General features: G+C 41.0%; 1 protein-coding gene across 1 annotated transcript in view; it reads left to right on the top strand.

Annotated features, from left to right (window-relative positions):
- Positions 1–18,532, top strand: part of mphosph8 (M-phase phosphoprotein 8) — a 53,460-nt gene extending 34,928 nt beyond the window's left edge. The window contains exons 9-14 of the mRNA XM_049594321.1: positions 1,520–1,606; positions 1,802–1,956; positions 7,831–7,982; positions 8,095–8,219; positions 10,995–11,078; positions 13,197–18,532. Coding sequence (XP_049450278.1) covers positions 1,520–1,606; positions 1,802–1,956; positions 7,831–7,982; positions 8,095–8,219; positions 10,995–11,078; positions 13,197–13,238 — 645 coding nt within the window. The 3' untranslated portion in view covers positions 13,239–18,532. The remainder of the gene's footprint in view (positions 1–1,519; positions 1,607–1,801; positions 1,957–7,830; positions 7,983–8,094; positions 8,220–10,994; positions 11,079–13,196) is intronic.
- Positions 18,533–18,775: the final 243 nt, after the last annotated feature.

Genomic DNA, 18,775 nt, shown 5'->3' with positions numbered 1-18,775 from the left:
TGCACACTTTGTTAAAAGCTATCAGTAGTTGTAATTGTGCAATTTTTTGATCTAACAGAGATCTTCATCAGGCATTCTGAACATTTTGAATTGACCTATGGCTAAGCCACGCCCCCCTCCACTCACACGGACAAACTATCAACATTCAGTGACCGGTGCTATGGCAGGTGTCACAGTACACGGCATTTCGCAGGAGGCAATTCGTGATTTTGGGGGACATAACGATCAGATGCCTAAACTAGTACTCACTGAAGGGATATATTCATCATTTTATTGTTGAGAAGGTCGATGAAAAGCTTAAATTACAAGTCAAAATTTACAGGTCACAGTGTACGCTTGTGAACCGCATCTCTGTGCCGTCACCATCAAAGACAACAAGTTAAAGTGCCACTGAAGTTAAGGTTTTTGGCTCAGAATATGAGAAAAGGATAACGGCCTTTTTACCATCTTTACCAAGAGTGTCTCTCCGTTAGTTTGGTGCTACAGTATTTACACTGAATCATTCAGCATAACGTTTGCCAGCCTTTATCTCTGCCATTACAGATAAATTAATGAAGCTAAGCTCCAGAAGTTAACGTTAGCTTAACTAGAGCCCTTTGGACAACAGCTAACAATGATGTACGATCACCAAAGTACAAAACTAGAACAAAATAGGCTAATGAACTCCCAGCAAACAAGGTGACATGATGAACAACGCAGCTAGGAGCTAACGTTAGGCTAACTTTAGCTAACGTTAGCTAGAGATGTTAAAGATAACTTTATATTTCTTTCCAGCAAAGTGACAATATGTTGCCTCAAACACAATGTTGACTTACCTTAGAACAGATGTAGACATCATTGTTAATCTTATTCACGTTGAGTTGATGTTGTGGTCTAACGTTACCACACAACTTTATCCAAAGGAGACACTTTTCTCGGTTGAGATGTGGTTTAAAGGGTAAAAAATACACCTTGTCGCCCAGCCTCTCAGGATACCTTGTGTGTATCCCATGCACACCGTGTGACCATTTTTAAACTTTAAAAAAAAAAAAAAGCTCATAAAACCAAACAAAACTGTCTTTCTATGCATTTCAATGAACGTCCAGGCAAAGAATGTCCGAGTGTATGGGAATGGCTATACGCACTGTGATTGGCTCATCGCGTTTGAGGGCGGGGCTTAGCCATAGGTCAGTTGAATTTTGTCTCAAGATATTTCCTTCAGGAAATGGAGAAGACAAGAGCGGCCAAAGGGAGAGGAAATATTGGATATCTTTACATGAGGTGGCCAGAAACATGACTCTAAATAGTAGAGGCGGCGGTTTGCTCACATATTAATTATAAAATATTTAGGAGGTGGTAATAGGTCAGTGTTGTGGCCAAAAATCACTTAATGTGGATTTAAAGTATAAAACACAGGTGTATATTTCATTTTCATGTTGTTTCCACACATTTTGTCCTAGTAACACACTTTACATCATACCCAGTCATCACATTTTCTTTCTCCTTTTTTTTTTTCTTTTTTTTTTTTCTGTCCTATCAGAATTTCTTGACGACCGTTGCCATCCTGTTGGAGGCCGGCTCCTACGTCAACGCTCAGACGTTAGGCGGTGAGACAGCACTGATGAAGGTAATACCACATATCAACTCAAGTTTGCCACTTTTCAAAATGTTTGACGTATTGAGGGGGTTAAAAAGGGTAAAGAGAGAGGCAGTAAAACAAGATGTAATTTACCGTAAGACTTCCTGTCCTGAGTGATCTACAGTGGTTGGATCTGTTCATGCGACTCAGGTTGAGTTTGATATTTCCTGTCCTTCACATCAGGCTTGCAAAAGAGGGAATGCTGACGTAGTGCGCCTCCTGCTGGAGTACGGAGCTGACTGCAACATCCTGTCCAAACACAAGAACACGGCCATGTACTTCGCAAAGCTCAGCAACAACCTGATGGTGTGCGACCTCATCAAGGACCACATCAGCGTGTGAGTGCAACCACAGCTTCTAGTTACTGCTACTGGGGGAAGAGATAGAGTTACTACAGCTGAATTTAAGGGAGTGTTGGAGGAGAGACGGGCAGTGAAATGTGTCACGCACAGGGTTACAAATTCTAGGACTATTCAAGGTGAGAAGGAATAAAATAGAAATATAGGAGTAATTTACTTAGGCTGTATTGACTATGTCATACGCAGATGGAAACAAACCAAGAATCAGTCTACACACTCTGTATTAAAAGCTCCCAGCAGTTTTGATTGTGAAACTTTTCAGTCAGACAGAGATCTTCTTCAGGCATTGTCAAATCACCATGACAAAGCAGAACAAGCAAAGTATACCCCTCAGGTCCTGTTGGGCCATTTTATGCAGAGTTTCATTTGATTGTCATTTTGGCTGTGATCATGCTATAAAATTCCTAGGTTGCACAGAGGTCACTTTTCCAGGGTACATCATGCTTGTGGAAGAGCTCCTGTCTACACCTTAAAATGCACTGTATACAGCATTGACACTTTTTCTCCTGATATGGCCAAAAATTGGCCCCATTGGAACCCATTGTGAAATGAAAAACACATTTTTACCTGTTGGTTAGATAATTTCTCTATTTTCATGGCTTAATTCACAACAGGGAAAGTCAAAATATAGGTTTCTGAGCAATTTTTGAAAAATCATACAGAATACCATTGTAGCACCTTTGCAAAAAGACAGCCAGTGATTTTGGCCAAAACTCTCCTCCTCTGACATTTCTCACGCATTGTATTGAAGTAAAGGCTTTGATGGTTTCATCCTCAACTTATGACCTCAAAATGAATGAATAAATGTTTTTTCTGTATCTCTGTGCATGCACTTTGATCTTTCCGTGATCAAACAGGCAGTGAGAGATAAACCAAATCAACCCCCATAGGTGTTTTTACAGGTGCACGATTCAAAGAATTACCCTGACAACATTTCCAAAACATGACGTTTAGGCCGCTTTTATCTTTCCGTGAATAAAACTGCACAGCGGGAAACGTCGCAAAAAAGCTGCAGTTGTCATGAGTCGGAAGAAAGGCAAGCTGCTCCGGTCAGAGTCAGCGTCCCCCGACACACCCAGCACCTCTGCTGCACCCAGCAGCCATCTTAGAGCGGCCACCTCCGACAGTGAATCCCACACTGAGGATAACCATTCTGTGTGCTCTTACTCCACTCCGTCCGCCGAGGATTCGTCCGGGTCCTGTTCATCCGCAGAGGAATGGCCTGGACCAGGTTTTGACTGGGCCTTCAGTGTAGCTGTGTCATCCAGCAGCAGCAGCAGCGGCAGCAGCAGCGAGAGCGAGGATGCGTCTACTCCTGCCAAGGACTGGTGGTCAAAGTCGGGCAAGATTCAGTGGTCTCGGGAAGACGACCAGACTCACCGATACAACCCACCTAACACTCCTACAGCTGGTCCCACCCAGTATGCCTGCTCCAGGGGAAAAGATATTCCTGCCTGCTTTGATTTGTTTCTCACTGACGAGATGGTTGCCATGGAGCTGCAGGACACCAACCTGCAGGGGACCTGCCACCACAGCTGGAGGTCACCGAGCTGCGGGCTTTTCTCGGGCTGCTGCTGCTGCTGTCTGGGCTGTACTGCTCGCGGGGTGAGGCCCCAAAGACCCTCTGGTTGGGAGAAGGCCTAAGCCGACCCATTTATGCAGCAACAATACCCCGGTACCGCTTTGAGGAGGTGTCCACCTGCCTCAGATTTGATGACCAGGAAACACGCCACCTCCGCCGGCGTCAAGACAAGCTGGCACTCATCTTGCAAATGGTGGGATTGAGAGGCAGATGTTCGTTCAGGCAGTATGTGAAGTCCAAGCTATAAAGATATGGAATCAAGGTAATTTTTAAACAATAATTTATTTGATCTTTCTGTCTTTCAGCTTTGGGTCTTAGCGGACGCCCGGAAGAGCTACGCCGTCAGAGTCCTGCCCTACACCAGGAAGGATGGTCCCACACAGTGGAGGAGAGGAAAGGACACCGGCCTCAGACAGCGGGTGGTGCTTGATCTGACAGAGGGACTTCCCGCTGGCCACACCATTACCATGGACAAGTTTTTCATAAGCCATGCCCTGGGAGAAGAGCTGGCACAGAGGAAGCTGGCTATGCTCGAAGAAACAAGCCGGAATTGCCACCAGCCCTCCTGGAGGAACGTCAGCGGGAGGTCCTCTCGTCTGTGTTTGCTCACACCCCCACATGCACCGCTGTCAGCTACAAGGCCAAGGGCAAGAGGAGGAAGCTGGTCCTGCTACTCTCCACTCGGCACAGGCAGGCTGAGATCACTGATGACCCCGACTGTAAACCAGTCAGTCAGACTACAACAGGACCAAAGGAGGGGTGGATCATTTGGACCAGGTAATTATTCAAATATGAATAAATATATTTTTTACTTTTATTAGCTTAGGCGTAACGACAAATGTCTGTGTAATCATTTATTCATTTTCCTTTCTCTCTCTCTCTCTCTCTCTCTCTCTCTCTCTCCAGCAAGTTTCCCTGTATTCCTGCAAACGTAAGACCCGGCGCTGGCCACTCTGCCTCTTCTATAACCTGCTGGACATCTCCTGCTACAATGCTTTCGTCCTGTGGAGCCACATCAACCCTGATTGGAAACGGGGATGCTCGTATCGGCGCCGCCTCTTCATTGAGGAGCTGGGGAAAGCTCTGGTCACGCCATTTATTCAGTCAAGAGCTAGGCTACCGCGAGCTCCCTTCGCCAGGGCCTTTGTGGAGGCTGTCAGGGGACAGGCAGCACCAGCAGCAGCAGTGGGGTCATATATGGAGCCATACCAGGGGGAGAGAGAGAGGGGCAGCCGCCTGCAGTGCAACTTGTGTCCCTCTCGAGCGGCCACTGGCAAAAGGCAGAAACGGGTGGCAACCAGATGCTGCAGCTGTAGTAAACCCGTCTGCAAAGATCATTCTTTCTTAGTTTGCAAGGACTGCAATTCCTAAGGTTCTGGACATTTTGGCTTATTGTTCAAAAACCCAGTCTGTTTTATTGTTCATTTTTTTCTTTATTGTATATAGTTCATGCTCGCTGTTCATATTTTGTATTGTTCATTGTTGTAGTTGAATGTTCTTTTGAAAATTATAATATGTGGGTACGTGAATGCGACATATGCATGTGCAGGGTTTTCCCTGGGGTTTTTCGTGACCAAGGTGGGAAAGGCCTGTGGCGGGGGCATCTTGACAGCTGTACTTTTAGATACGGCCCAAATCACACGGCTGAAAATCACAGGACATGTCTGTTCTGATGATACAAGTCAGCGGTCCTGAAATGTATGTTTTTCTTCTATAATAAACATTCTGCATCTCGGAGGCGACATCTTTCCACATACGGGCTTCCTTCGCCTTTCAAACGGGGCAGAGTTCCGTGGGAAACAGTACGAGAGACACAGCCCGAGGGGGAACCGGGAGCTGGTCCGTGGAGCTGTGCGCCGGATGAAAAAACAAGCGCGTCGCACCGAATGCGCACCGCTACGGCGTTTGAGTTGTGAGCGCACATGACACGCGTCTACATTGAAACTAATGGGTTTGTGTGGGCAAAAGACACTACATCTGAACCCCCCCCATGCACACACACACACACACGCTTTAACCAAGACGGCGGCCAAAATCACTCAGGCTGCCCGCCTTTGTCTTAGATAGGCAGGGAAAACCCTGCATGTGTGACTTGAAGGGAGTTGAAATATTATCTTCATTTGCAAGCAGCAGCTGTAAACCTAGAACTAGTCACAGTAGCTCCAGACCTGGAGATCCAGCCCGGTTCTGTCAGCGCATCCTCCCAGAGCACTCCCCGAGAATGCTGCGTCGCTTCCCCGGTAAGATGCAGGAGGGAGACCGCTGCAAGATTTGACTTTTTTTTTTTTTTTTTTTTTCTTTCTTTCTTTTTTTTCCAAAACTCTGATCTAAAATATAAAATATACCACTTTCCCTTGGTCAAATACAAAGTATAATGATCTTTGAAATCTCCTCTAGCTATGTGTGACCTATGATGGCTTGGCTTTCCACAGAAAGTCAGGTGATCAGGCCATTTAGCTGACATGTCACTTAAAATTTACGGTGCATGCCCATATAAAAGGAAAAAAAATCCTGCAACAAACTATAAGCAAACAAATCAGTGTGGGCACTGTTCAAAGGCAGACATATGACTGGTCCAATAATAGTAGGAGAAAATTATACTATTGTTTTAATTTTTTATTTATTGCAATTTATCAACATTTTTTATGACATTATTAGCGGTCCATCATTAAAACAGGTCATGAAAGGTTTAATTTATAAATATATTGATGAAATAACACATCACACATCAGAAAACAAGTAAAATTAAGCAAATAAAAAAAACTAATAAATATTTTTACTTTTACGTGGTGTCTGGCCCTAACAGCATTAACGTTAGTTGTTTTTAACAGGACCTGTGGGATAGACAAAACACATTCATAACTCAGGTAACTGTTAGTGGAATGATTGAGAGTCAGTCAGGTAATTTTAAGCAAAACATGATACTTGTTACCCCAAAAGTCTCCAAATTTCTGAGTTTAACTTTCTTTAGAAAATTTGAAACTAGGGATGCACCGAATATTCGGTAACTGAATATATTTGGCCAAATATTGCAAAAAAAAAACACACATTCGGTATTTGGTGGAATAAGTGAAAAGCAAGGCCAAATAATAGCGGCGTGTTTTGATAACGCAATCAAACAGCGTGCGGTGACGGACGGAGTAAAATGTCGGCAGTGTGGCGACATTTTCACTGCACTCGCATTTGCGACTAAAAGTAGTTTTGTTCGAGCAAAATAAATCATTCAGCACGCTGTGCAAGTACAGATTTCAACCAGCAGCAAAAAGAAAGGCGAATCCTGTCCGTTGTGGGTTGAATGGGGGTCACAGACACAGACAGGAATGTATTCCTGTCAAACACGACAGCCATAGGCTTACCGGCGACAGAAGTCCGGCTCCAATAATGTCCTGACTGCCCAAAAGTACCTGGACAACCAAGCCGTGGCCGCACACAGGTATGTGACGTGTCAGAGGAGAAACGAGCTGTTCACATTTCTCTCTTTGTGGCAGGTAACAGTCCACAAACCTCACCGTACTTTAGGGACTGTTCTTTACTTGTCAGGAGAGGAGGGTGGCTGGTTGATTTTTATTTTATTTATTTATTTTATTTCAATCTCCCCTATGTTAATCACTTATTGATGCTGTTTTTGAAGTATGAATAAGTCAGTAAATAGTTTATTCCATTGAAATATCATTGATGTATTATAGAAAAGTGATTTATCTTTTCATAAATGACAAAAGGCACATCTGCCTCATTTTCGCTGTGGTATCGTGATACTACTCAGAACCGTGATACTTTCACTGGTATCATACTGTGGGTCCCAATTTTGGTACCATGACAACACTAATCTGGAGGGAGTTCATCTGCAAAAACTAATGAAATATTCGGTACTCGGTATTCGGCCAATCGTTTAATTTAGTGCTGCACGATTTGGGAAAAATGTGCGATTGCGATTATGGTGGACAGTATCGCGATTTGCGTTTACGATTACAATATAATTACAATAAAATGTAATAAAGAAATGGTATCATGAGTCTTTTTGCTTGATTCAGTGTTCCCCTACATTACATTAGGCTCTGGCAGCTTTCAGTTGTCTCTTTCATTTCATTTCATTTCATTTCGGTGCATCCCTATTTGAAACCCTCGTCACACAGCACTATATTACAAATGCTGTCCAATCAGCTCCAGGTACATTTGGTTAAGCCACAGTTTAAAATACACTTTTAATCCATCCTGTATTCTCATGCATTCTACCTATAAGTCACTCAGACTGTCTTTGTCTTTGCTCTCAGGCTGTCCAGTGTGGCAGAGGACACTATCCGAGCATACTTTGAGTCTCGCCTGGTGCTGCTGGAGCCTGTCTTCCCTCTCGCCTGCCACAGGTTGTGTGAGGGACCCGATTTCTCGCTCGAGTTTGGCTACAAGTCACAGCCACAACCAGAGGGTAAAACACAGATCCATAACATAACAACCATATCTCTAAACACACAACTCAGTCAACTTAAGCTCTCTCTGCCCTGTCTATCCTTTCCTCTCTTCTTTCCCTCCCACTCCAGGTTCGGGGATCATCCTCTTTATCTTCCACGCTAATTTCCTGAATGGAATCACAGCCAGGCTCTGCGGACCCTGCAGCGTTCACGCCGTGGTGCTCAACGACAAGTTCCAGCTGCCCATCTTCCTGGTTGGTTCTGAACAAAAACAGCAGCTCAATTACACAGCACTTAGCTAAAGGCAAAATATACCAAGTTGTTTGTCAGAACGAATTATACACAAGGTTGGTAAAATACAAATGAGTATGGAAACCCATTTCTGCCAGTGTGATAGAAAAAAAAACATCTTGTAAGGCCCTGTGTCTACTGCAGGGTTTTTTTCCCCAGCTATAAGCAACAGGCGTTCCTCAGGAAACACTCAGCTGGGAGCGTTTGAAAGCACTTTGGAGGCCCAGCTTTTTATCAGCTGAGACGCTTAGGTTGCCTCTGGTTGCTATGATACGGAATATACGCGGAAGTAAACATGTCGACACAAGGTAGAGTATTTGCTCTGGATGAGGGGCAGATTGAAGCGTGCAGGGAGAGAGGGCAGACCTGCCAGTCTGTGTGGGTTTATGAGAGGGAACATAATATATGTATATACAGTATATTAACAGATTTCGTCTCCATTGTTGTATTTATTCTGCACTTGTACATGTAAGATGTGATGGTTTGTTTTTCCTCCACTGTGACTGAACGGCTGAAGTGCTCTCATTGCAAAACATTAAAAAAAATAGGCTGGCCTCAGAACAAAATGCTTCGGTGGACACGGCCCCTAATTTATTAGAATGAGAATTATTTTCTAATCATGATGCAGTCTCTAAATGAAAATAATGAGTAATTTTGGTAGGATTTTGAATAAGGCCTATTTTGAGAAATGGGGTCTTTATTCGAGAAAGCTTCTCATCATTTTGAGATAATAAGTCATTATTTTAAGATACTAAGTCATGAGGCGTCGGTGGCTTAGTGGTAGAGCAGGTGCCCCATGTACAAGGCTGTTGCCGCAGCGGCCCGGGTTTGAGTCCAGCCTGTGGCCCTTTGCTGCATGCCTCTCCCTCTCTCTCTCTCTCTCCCCCCTTGATGCTTCACTGTCCTGTCGATTAAAGGCAAAACATGCCCAAAAAAATATCTTTTAAGATACTACTTTACATACTTAAGTCATTATTTTGAGGTACTAAGTCATTATTTTAAGATACAAAGTCATTATTTTGAGGTACTGAGACATTATTTTTGAGAAGTCATTTAAAGATACTAAGTCATTATTTTAAGATATTAAGTCATTATTTAAGATATTAAGTCATTTTTTTAAGATACTGAGTCATTATTTTGAGATACTGAGTCATTTTGAGATACTAAGTCATTTTAAGATACAAAGTCATTATTTCAGATTGTAAGTCATTATTTAAGATACTAAGTCATTTTAAGATACTAAGTCATTATTTAAGATATGAAAGTCGTTATTTTGAGATACCAACTCATTTTATGATAGTAAGTCATTATTTTTAAGATACTAAGTCATTATTTCAAGATTCTGTGTCATTATTTTGAGATACCAAGTCATTATTTTAAGATACTAAGTCATATGTCATTATTTTGAGATACTAAGTCATTTTAAGATACAAAGTCATTATTTAAGATACTAAGTCATTTTAAGATTGTAAGTCATTTTTTTTTGAGATACTAAGTCATTTTAAGATTCTATGTCATTAATCATTATTTTAAGATTCTGTCATTTTGAGATACTAGGTCATTTTAAGATACTAAGTCATACGTCATTATTTTGAGATACTAAGTCATTATTTTAAGATATTAAATCATTATTTTGAGATAATAAGTCATTATTTAAGACACTAAGTCATTATTTTTGAGATACTAAGTCATTATTTTAAGATACTAAATCATTATTTTGAGATAATAAGTCATTATTTAAGATACTAAGTCATTATTTTTGAGATACTAAGTCATTATTTTAAGATACTAAATCATTATTTTGAGATAAGTCATTATTTTGAGATACTATGTCATTATTTTAAGATATTAAGTCATTATTTTGAGATACTAAGTCATTTTAAGATACAAAGTCATTATTTAATATACTAAGTCATTTTAAGATTTTTATCATTATTTTGAGGTACTAAGTCATTATTTTGAGATACTAAGTCATTTTAAGACATTGAGTCATTATTTTAAGATACTAAGTCATTATTTTGAGATACTAACTTGTTTTTGTTTTTTTTAGATACTAGGTCGTTATTCGGAGATACTTAGTTATTTTGAGATTAGTTACTATTTTGAGATAAGAGTCAAGAAAGCTATTGTTTTTGAGATATTAAGTCATTGTTTAAAGATAAGTCATTAGCTTCTAAATATCTTGAGATATTTTGTCATTATTTTAACATACCAATTCAATATTTTTGAATACTGTCGTTTTGAGTTATAACAACTTGAGATAAGACATTACTCAGAGATACTGAGTCTTTATTTTGAGAAAGCTTGTCATTATTTTGAGATACTAAGTCATTGTTAAAGATATTTTCTGACTGTAATGACTGTCAAGATTTTTTCATTCACATTAGGGTAAATAGGTAAAATAAAAGTAGAAAACATACAAAAACAAGTGGGCAACATAAAAAAAGTTCTTACAATCAATAAGATTTTCATTATTGATAGTACTCTGAGTGTCTTTTTTCCTGCAGTAGCTATTCAATGTATTTACATTCAGTAATTACCTCTCTTTATAGCTTTCATTGTTACTGAAGGAGTTCACCATTCAAATTACACCTGCACAGGAGATTCACGAGAAACTGTACATGCATGTTCTTGAGCGTTGCTGTTAATTTATTTTATTTTGCAATATATTATATATGAAGTGGCTGATATGATATTATCTTTTTTTTTTTTTTTTTTTTAAATCTTCAAACCCTCAGGATAGTCACTTCATCTACTCCTTCAGTCCGGTTCCTGGCATCAACAGACTCTTCATCCGTCTGGCAGAAGCACCGACAGCAAAGGTGACACACAAACAGTAACACAACAAACACAGACACAGTTTTAAACATCCACATAAAGGTATCTGTCCCCAGTCAGACCATTTTTGTCCTTTTAACCCCTTGAAACCTGAGTGGATTGGCTTGGAGGTTTTTATGTTTCCTTTTTTTCAATACATGGGAAGAAGGCAATGAGAAATAAGTAAGAAAGAAGAAGAAGTAAGAAATGGCCCAATAAAATCAGATATTCATACATTATAAGAAGTTTAGTAACTAAGAAATAAAAAAAAATAAACAAGCCAAAAAAGACAGAAGAAAGAAAAAACACGAACAAACAAGAACTTAACCTGAAAATAAGCAAAAAATGAAATCTTTATTTTATCAGGCAGTCTCACTGAGATCAGATCTCTTTTACAAGAGAGACCTGAGAACAAGGAACATTCACAATCAGCAGACAAAACAACACCCAACACAACAAACAAACAAAGATATAAAAGGAATTAGCAGAAAGACAGCCTTTGATCCTGTACAAGAAGCCTATTTTGATTTTTAGTTTTTGAGTTAACTGTTGAATGTGAATCTTGAATGATAAATAGCTGTCAAGCCAAATTCTTAAGTATTTCAATTTTCCACCCTGGTGGACAATAAAGATTTATTCTATTCTATTCTATTCTATTCTGTGAGTCAGTGAGAGTAATGTGGGTGCCATTTAAGGTCTTGGTGGCAGGATAGTTGGAGTCACTAGTGGTGGAAGTGGAGAATGCCACGTATGGTTTTTTTTTTCTGCATTAAAACTAGTCTGTGGTTATGGAGGGATAATTGTAGGGCATCAAAGGCAGTCTGTAGATGAGTCAGGGCTTGGGATGGGGTAGAACCGGGGGCATATGTGATACAATCATCATCAAAAAATTGGACGTTAAAATATTGATTCAGGAGAATTATGTTATTAATGTATAATGTAAATAGCAATGGTCCAAGGATAGACCCCTGCGGCACCCCGTTTCTGATAGTGAGTGGACTTGATTGAGCACCGTCAGAGACAACAGTCTAAGTTCTGTCAGTGAGGTAAGAGTGGAACCAATTAAATTAAGAAATATCTAAGCCTATGGAGTGTAATTTATGAAGTAGAATTTTATGATAAACAGTATTGAATGCTTTTGAGAGGTCAATGAAAAGAGCAGTAAGAAAAGAGCTGATGTACTGTTACTGTTCTTATGCTGTTTGTGAGACAGGAAACATTTTAATCCACAGTGATAACTTTACAGAAGTGTAAAATCCTGTGTCACAGTATTATAAATGGTGGATTACACCAAGAAGACACTCTGGATTGTATTTTATCTTCTTTACCTGTACGAGTAGCAGAACACCAACACAGCACCCTGCAATTTTTCACAGCTGGTGGGGCTGAGTCTCAAACTCAAAACATTTCCTTCGTATTCTGGCTGGAGCATCACTATACGGTTATCGTAAATCAGTGGTTTTATTCTCACCCTATCTATACAGTTAATATATCAGTCAATCAGTCATTGAAGGGGGAGTTTGTATGCGGCATCTGAGATTTGACACCAGTTTCAGCTTTCTCCTGTTCAGTGAGCATGGCTGTGACGTCATGTTACAGAGGCAGTGTGTAGGATTTAGTGACATCTAACTGTGATGACTGCAGGTTGCAACTTGCTGAAGTCGCACAGGATTTCCTCAGTGGTCATTGTTCAGGAGGGTTTTAACCACGATCCAAATTATTCACAGAGGTCTCCTTTTCTCCAAAACAAATGGACCCAGTGATTTAAATCAGTGAAAACACTGAATAAAGCAGTTTCACATTACGAATCAGGGAGAGCTCCTGGTTCGAACACGGGGTGGGGGAAGCCCTTCTGTGTAAAGTCCAAAGACATGCAGGTTAATTGGTCTGTAGGTGTGAATGTGAGTGTGAATGGTTGTCTGTCTCTAGGTGTTAGCCCTGTGATAGTCTGGTGATTATACACTAAAGAAAACATACTAATTTTATTATATTATGTTCCAATGCTGCCAGTGAATCCTCCTAAATCCTACACACTGGACCTTTAGTAGATGATCTTGCCATTATTCGACATGTTTCTTCCTGCTTGTGGAAAAACTCAATCTCTGATGTTCTTCTTTCCTCAGGTCAAGCTCCTCATCTGTGCATACAGAGTCCAGCTGCAATGATCACGTCAAAGGTCACACCAAGCCTGGCCCACACAGCAAAACACACAAATAACACACACACACACACACACACACACACACATATATACTGAGTAGCAGCTGAAATGTTCTGCCAGGCCTGTTGGGTCCTCGTCACCGTGAAGTGAAATCAAACGCTGGCCTCCTCTGACGTCAGTGCAGATTCTCAAACTGCTGGACTACACCTGCAGTGCAAATCCAAGGATCTTGAGAGGCTGATTAAACCTCCGACTAACCTTCGAGCAGCCCGTCCATCCGTTGGTGAAACCATCGCCCCTTCGCAGCCTCCAGGTATACGGAGGCAGTCAGATACTCCCTCCTCCCTCTCTCGTTGGAGTAACTTTCAAAACTGAAACCCTCCTGGGTCGTGCCTTTCTCCCCGAGTCCCACCTTCTGTCAGAGTGGATATGATAGATGTGTGTGTTTTTGGTAAACCTAGCTTGTGTGTACGTGTGTGTAGATTGACAAAAGTTTTGGGTGTATTTTGAGAACATGAGAACGGGCTTTTCCATCACTTTTTTTTCCCCTCTCTGTTTTTAACGTTATTTTCTTGGACCAAGCTGATGCTTTCCCACTCGTGTTGTTTTTGGTAACACGTTACTTTATAATGGACTCATTTCAGTGTGTTGTAGGATAGTTTAGATTTTTTTGAAGTGGTGTTGTATGAGGTGCTTATCCATCGTCACTGTGTTACAGACAGTAGATGCAAGTTGGCATGCCCCCAGTTTGGAGAAGCAGAAAGGAGTACTGCTACCAAAGCTAAAGCAATGTACAGCTGTGGACGGGGGCAGCAGCAAAATGTTAGCTTTAGCTACCTTAAAAGAATCAATACTTTTCTCTGCAGCATTCTAAAATGGTTTTGGCTCGTTGCGAATCATTGGTCTGAACTGGGCTTTACTCTCCTGTAAGCCAGACTCCATTGAGAAAAACTCTAATTTAACCTCACTGAACACAGGAGCTGCTCCTCTACTGCTGCCTCAATCAGTTTGTTTGTGTTACTGTGTGACTTTGGCATTTAAAAGGATTCCTTCAGATTCACCAAAGTCACACAATAACACAAACAAACTAAACAATCGAGGCAGTGGTAGACGAGCAGCTCCTGTGTTCAGCGAGGTAAAATTACTGTTTTTCTCAATGGAGTCTGGTTTTGAAGAGAGCGATATAACGGTTTCAGCTCCCCAGTTGGAAATCACTCTCTGGCTGCAAAATAAAGTGGTGAAAATATTATAAATACAGCGTACATTTAAACTGATATCTGGTGTTTTTGGTGGCCTAAAATACCGCAGCAGTACATTGCTAAGCTTCTGTGGCGGTACTCTGTCTGCTTCTCCAAACTGGGGGTGTGCCAACTGACATCTACTGTATGTAACACACTGACTATGGATAAGCACCTCATACAACCCCACTTAAAAAAGTTTGAACTATCCCTTTAGCCTGTGTATCGGTGTTTCACCCTGTTACGGTGAAAGTCAGTCAAAACTTGTGGGTGATTTGTTTTGGATGTCAAATCCGGCGGCACTGACATTGACAACAAAGGTTTTGGTTGGGTTTTTTTTTTTTGTGTGTGTATATTTCTGCATCCAAAAGAGATTTCAGTTTTGTGTCATTTGCTTGCCAACCTGGATCTTTTTGTCTCTCAAAATCTGATTTTTTTTTTTGGTCAACAGTTAGTAATTTAACATTTAAATTATGCGTCCTTAAATTGGGTGTCATCCCCCTTTTACTAACACGAGCTAATACACCAGAATGAGACGATTGCAAAGTAAGACGTCGATCGTTTTTAATGAATGAAGAAAAACTGCCTTTTGCCTTCCATGCACAGAGTTTCTGTTTATATTTTCTGGTCTGTACATATTCACAGATATAAATATATACATACATATATACAGTTACAAACTGTCATCTGATGACTGGCGATGTTTTGCTGCTTTTTTTTTTTTTTTGTGCCACTGTCGGAGTGGGTTAAGTTATTTAGTGTGTACAGTAAAAAGCTCTGATGTTTTAAGGGCTAAAATCGACCACCCTGCTCGTAAAGTTTCGGGGTTTTTAAAAATGAACAGTTTCTCTTGTTGCCTACTGATCGCTGCAGCATTCAGTTTTTACACAGCCTGTCGATGCAGAGCTGCCAATCGAAACTCGCTCATCGCTCCCCTTCACTGTCCTCTGACAGTCCTTTAATATCATGACTTCAACCCAAATGTTGCAGGAACTCGCCTTGGTTACAGCTGTGTGATGTCGCCTATCAGCTCAGCTCAGGCAACAATATGTCTTTCACAATGCTGCTGAAGTTTTCCTGCCTTTTTTTGTCTGTTTGCATTGTAAGATGAAGAGCTGTTGTCAGAAACTCTAAATTGATCCAGTTCTCACTTAATTTTTATCTCATTCTTGTCAAAATTAAAAAGTGAAGAAGGAATATACCCAGCTGTCATCATTATGACTGTTAAGGAAACTTTATAGCCTTCAGCTCGACGGCACACATGTAGATCTTGACCCTTGTTTGGTGATTTTGTTGCAGTGACAACATAAAAAATCTTTAAAAAACGAGCCAGACTACTGTTGTTGTATAAAAATGTCAGGCGGATAAATACAATAAGGCTTTTTGTTTACGTTCACAAAAGCCTATTGAGAATATCCTCTGAAGGAACAGCAGCATGTTCACATTCAGCGCCTCGTCCAGCTGCTAAAATCTGACTCTCCCTTTAAGAAGACTTGACTTTTTCTTACTGCATCACGCTGATATATTTTCACTGTGGAGCTGCTCACCTCTTGCTCACCTGATGTCACAGCCCTCGGATTCAGTTCAGTCGTAACAGGCGTAAAGAGACTCCAGAAATCGAATGCAACATCTTCCATCATGCTGACACTTACTGCGTTAAGTGATGGGGGAACTGTAAAGAAAATGCAACCAAAGCAACATCACAACTGACTTTTCATTTTCATCTTTTACCCTGCATGTCCCATGACAGAGTGAGGAGTCAGTGTGTGGAAGAGGTTGTTTGTTGGAGACGAGCAAGATATGGGTAGCTCTGATGTTAAAGGGAAACTGGTATTTTTCAACCTGGACCCTATTTTCCCATGTTTCTGTGTCCTGGTGACGACTGGAGACAACAATGTTTAAACCAGTCCAGTACTGAGAGAGCTGCGATGAACAGGCTGCAGTGGAATCACTATGGGTAACTGTGCTCCGTCAGTTTACTCCCATAAAGTGCTTGTTTTGCCACTGACAGGCTCAGATAGTGACTAGAAGTGTCTGACAACATTAAGGAAAGGACCCCACAGGGAAATTAAACATTTTTCCGCACCTTTTGCTTAGTCTGGTTTTTAATGTGACCAACTCTCGATCAATGAGAAGTCTTGTTCTGAAATCTCACAAGATGTGACTTGTTGCAGAGAGAAAACAGCGGAGACGTCAGTGACCCCTTGGTCCAGCCACAGGCTCCACATTTCTCCTTAGTCATTTGTTCAAGATCCACATAGTTTAATACAGTCAGTGTCGTACTTGTGTTTGGCCATGTCATCAAGCTATTTTGCAGTCTCTGTTAACTAACTGTCCGTTAGTCTCTCACTCTACAGCAGGAAACGACACTTCAATATAAAAGCTTTGTGCCGGAAATTCACTAAACTTCAAAATAAACTTCATTTGTGAGTACTTTGTGGTCCATTCAGAATGGACCAGCGACCCACTTTTGGACCGTGACCCACCAGTTGGGAACCACTGATCTAAAACATTTTCAATGACAATGGATGGATTACTGAACGGTCCTACCAGGCCCAGGCCAACATCTGATAAACGTCACTCAAATTACCGACCAGGAAGAGACCTAACATTAGCACGGAGAGACACAAAAAGACCACAAAGAGATGCAAAGGCACTGCAAAGAGACATAAAATAACTACCAAGAGACACCAAACTCCCAAAAAAAAGACACCGTTACTTCAAAGAGAGACAAAACAACACAAATATCCATAATGACGAAGATAAAAAGAGGCAAAAGCAACACCAGTAGGAGAGGGGGTGGGGCCTGTTTCATATCAATGTCCAGGGGCCCATTGTCTCGTAATCCGGCCATGGTCATAGCTGAATATTTAGCTGATTTCAACATCGTGAAAAAGTCTATATGATTTAAAAGGAGGCTTCTTCTTTTGGGAGACTTATTGACACACGTTAACAGATGGGATCAGCGAAAGGTAAAGAAAAACAGATCAATCCTCTGTCCACAGTGTTGTCAGACCCTCGTAAGAACAATCTGAGTCTGTCAAAAGCCAAAGACAAGCATTTTTAGAGGATGTAAATGGAAGATGCTGCAGTTTCTCACTCAATACTGGACCAGTTTCAAAACTTGTTGTCTCCATTTGTCACTTAGACACACAAACATGGGAAAATAAGATCCAGGTTAAAAAATATCTAAGTTTCCCTTGAAGTCGCAACGAATCAGTGTGATTGATAAAGATGGGAATGTTAGCGATGGCGGTGTTTAACCAACTTCTAAGGGCTGTTCAGAGATCACTAGCCCTGTCTGTCTGTGGATAATCAGAAAAACCAAAGTGATGTTGCATGTTTAAGCCCATTTATTACATAATTTACAATGATAACTAACCAGTTGTGCAAAACTCTGCTGTGTTTCACAGTTGATAATGTGTTTTTCCTTCTGTCCAGGCATTGATCGGTTCCCAATAATCACCAGAAATCAACAGCAGACTTTCAAAACTTGCTCACAATCACAGTGAACATTAAACATGCCACCAATAATGGAACTTTAAGCTCCATTATTGAGCTTGATGTTTGACGTGATGGGTCAGACGTGTGTGTAGCAAGTTTCAAGACTGCGAATTGATTTTCACAGAGCAAGGAAATGAGTAGAAGTCAATGGCTGCAGGAACAGAAGGAAAAATCAATTAAGAAATGTGAGACTCTGAAGCATGCGTTTAAAAAATTAGTAACTGTAACACTATGTAGGATTCGTAGTTGAACTAGAAGTTGTAAAAACGGTGGTATGGCCCTTTAAGAGCACCGTGCAGAGGCTGTTTTATATCGCTGATAGTTTTAACCCTCGTGGCCTCTCTGAAGATACACTTCTTCTGTCTCGCTTCTAGAATCTCCCGTACACCTTTTACTTCCACAGATATTTGGCTCTGAATGTTCCTGCAGGTCGACATGTTCTGTACATGTGCTAAGAGTGATGTCAGTGTTGTTTGTATAAACGGCTGCAGCCAGTCACTGCTTCACCCCGAGGCTGTGTCTCTGTCCTGAATAAAAATGTGTACATATATTTCCACACTGGTCTCTCTGCCTGTTTCGTTCATCACGTGTCTTTTAAGCACTGTTAAAATCCATAACATGTTACGTTTTACGGCTAACCTGATAGCTCAAGAACACCACGAGGGAATTCTTTCAAAATTCCACTTGGACTCAGCAATGGACTCATTAGACTTTGGGGACCAAAGGTCAAGGACACTATGACCTTGTATCCATCTCATTCTCGTGAACACAATATCTCAAAAAGGCCTTGAGGGAATTT

This window comes from Epinephelus fuscoguttatus, linkage group LG13 (genome assembly GCF_011397635.1).
Source record: "Epinephelus fuscoguttatus linkage group LG13, E.fuscoguttatus.final_Chr_v1".
In the NCBI taxonomy this organism is placed as follows: domain Eukaryota; kingdom Metazoa; phylum Chordata; class Actinopteri; order Perciformes; family Serranidae; genus Epinephelus; species Epinephelus fuscoguttatus.
This window is presented reverse-complemented; position numbering and strand designations above follow the sequence as displayed.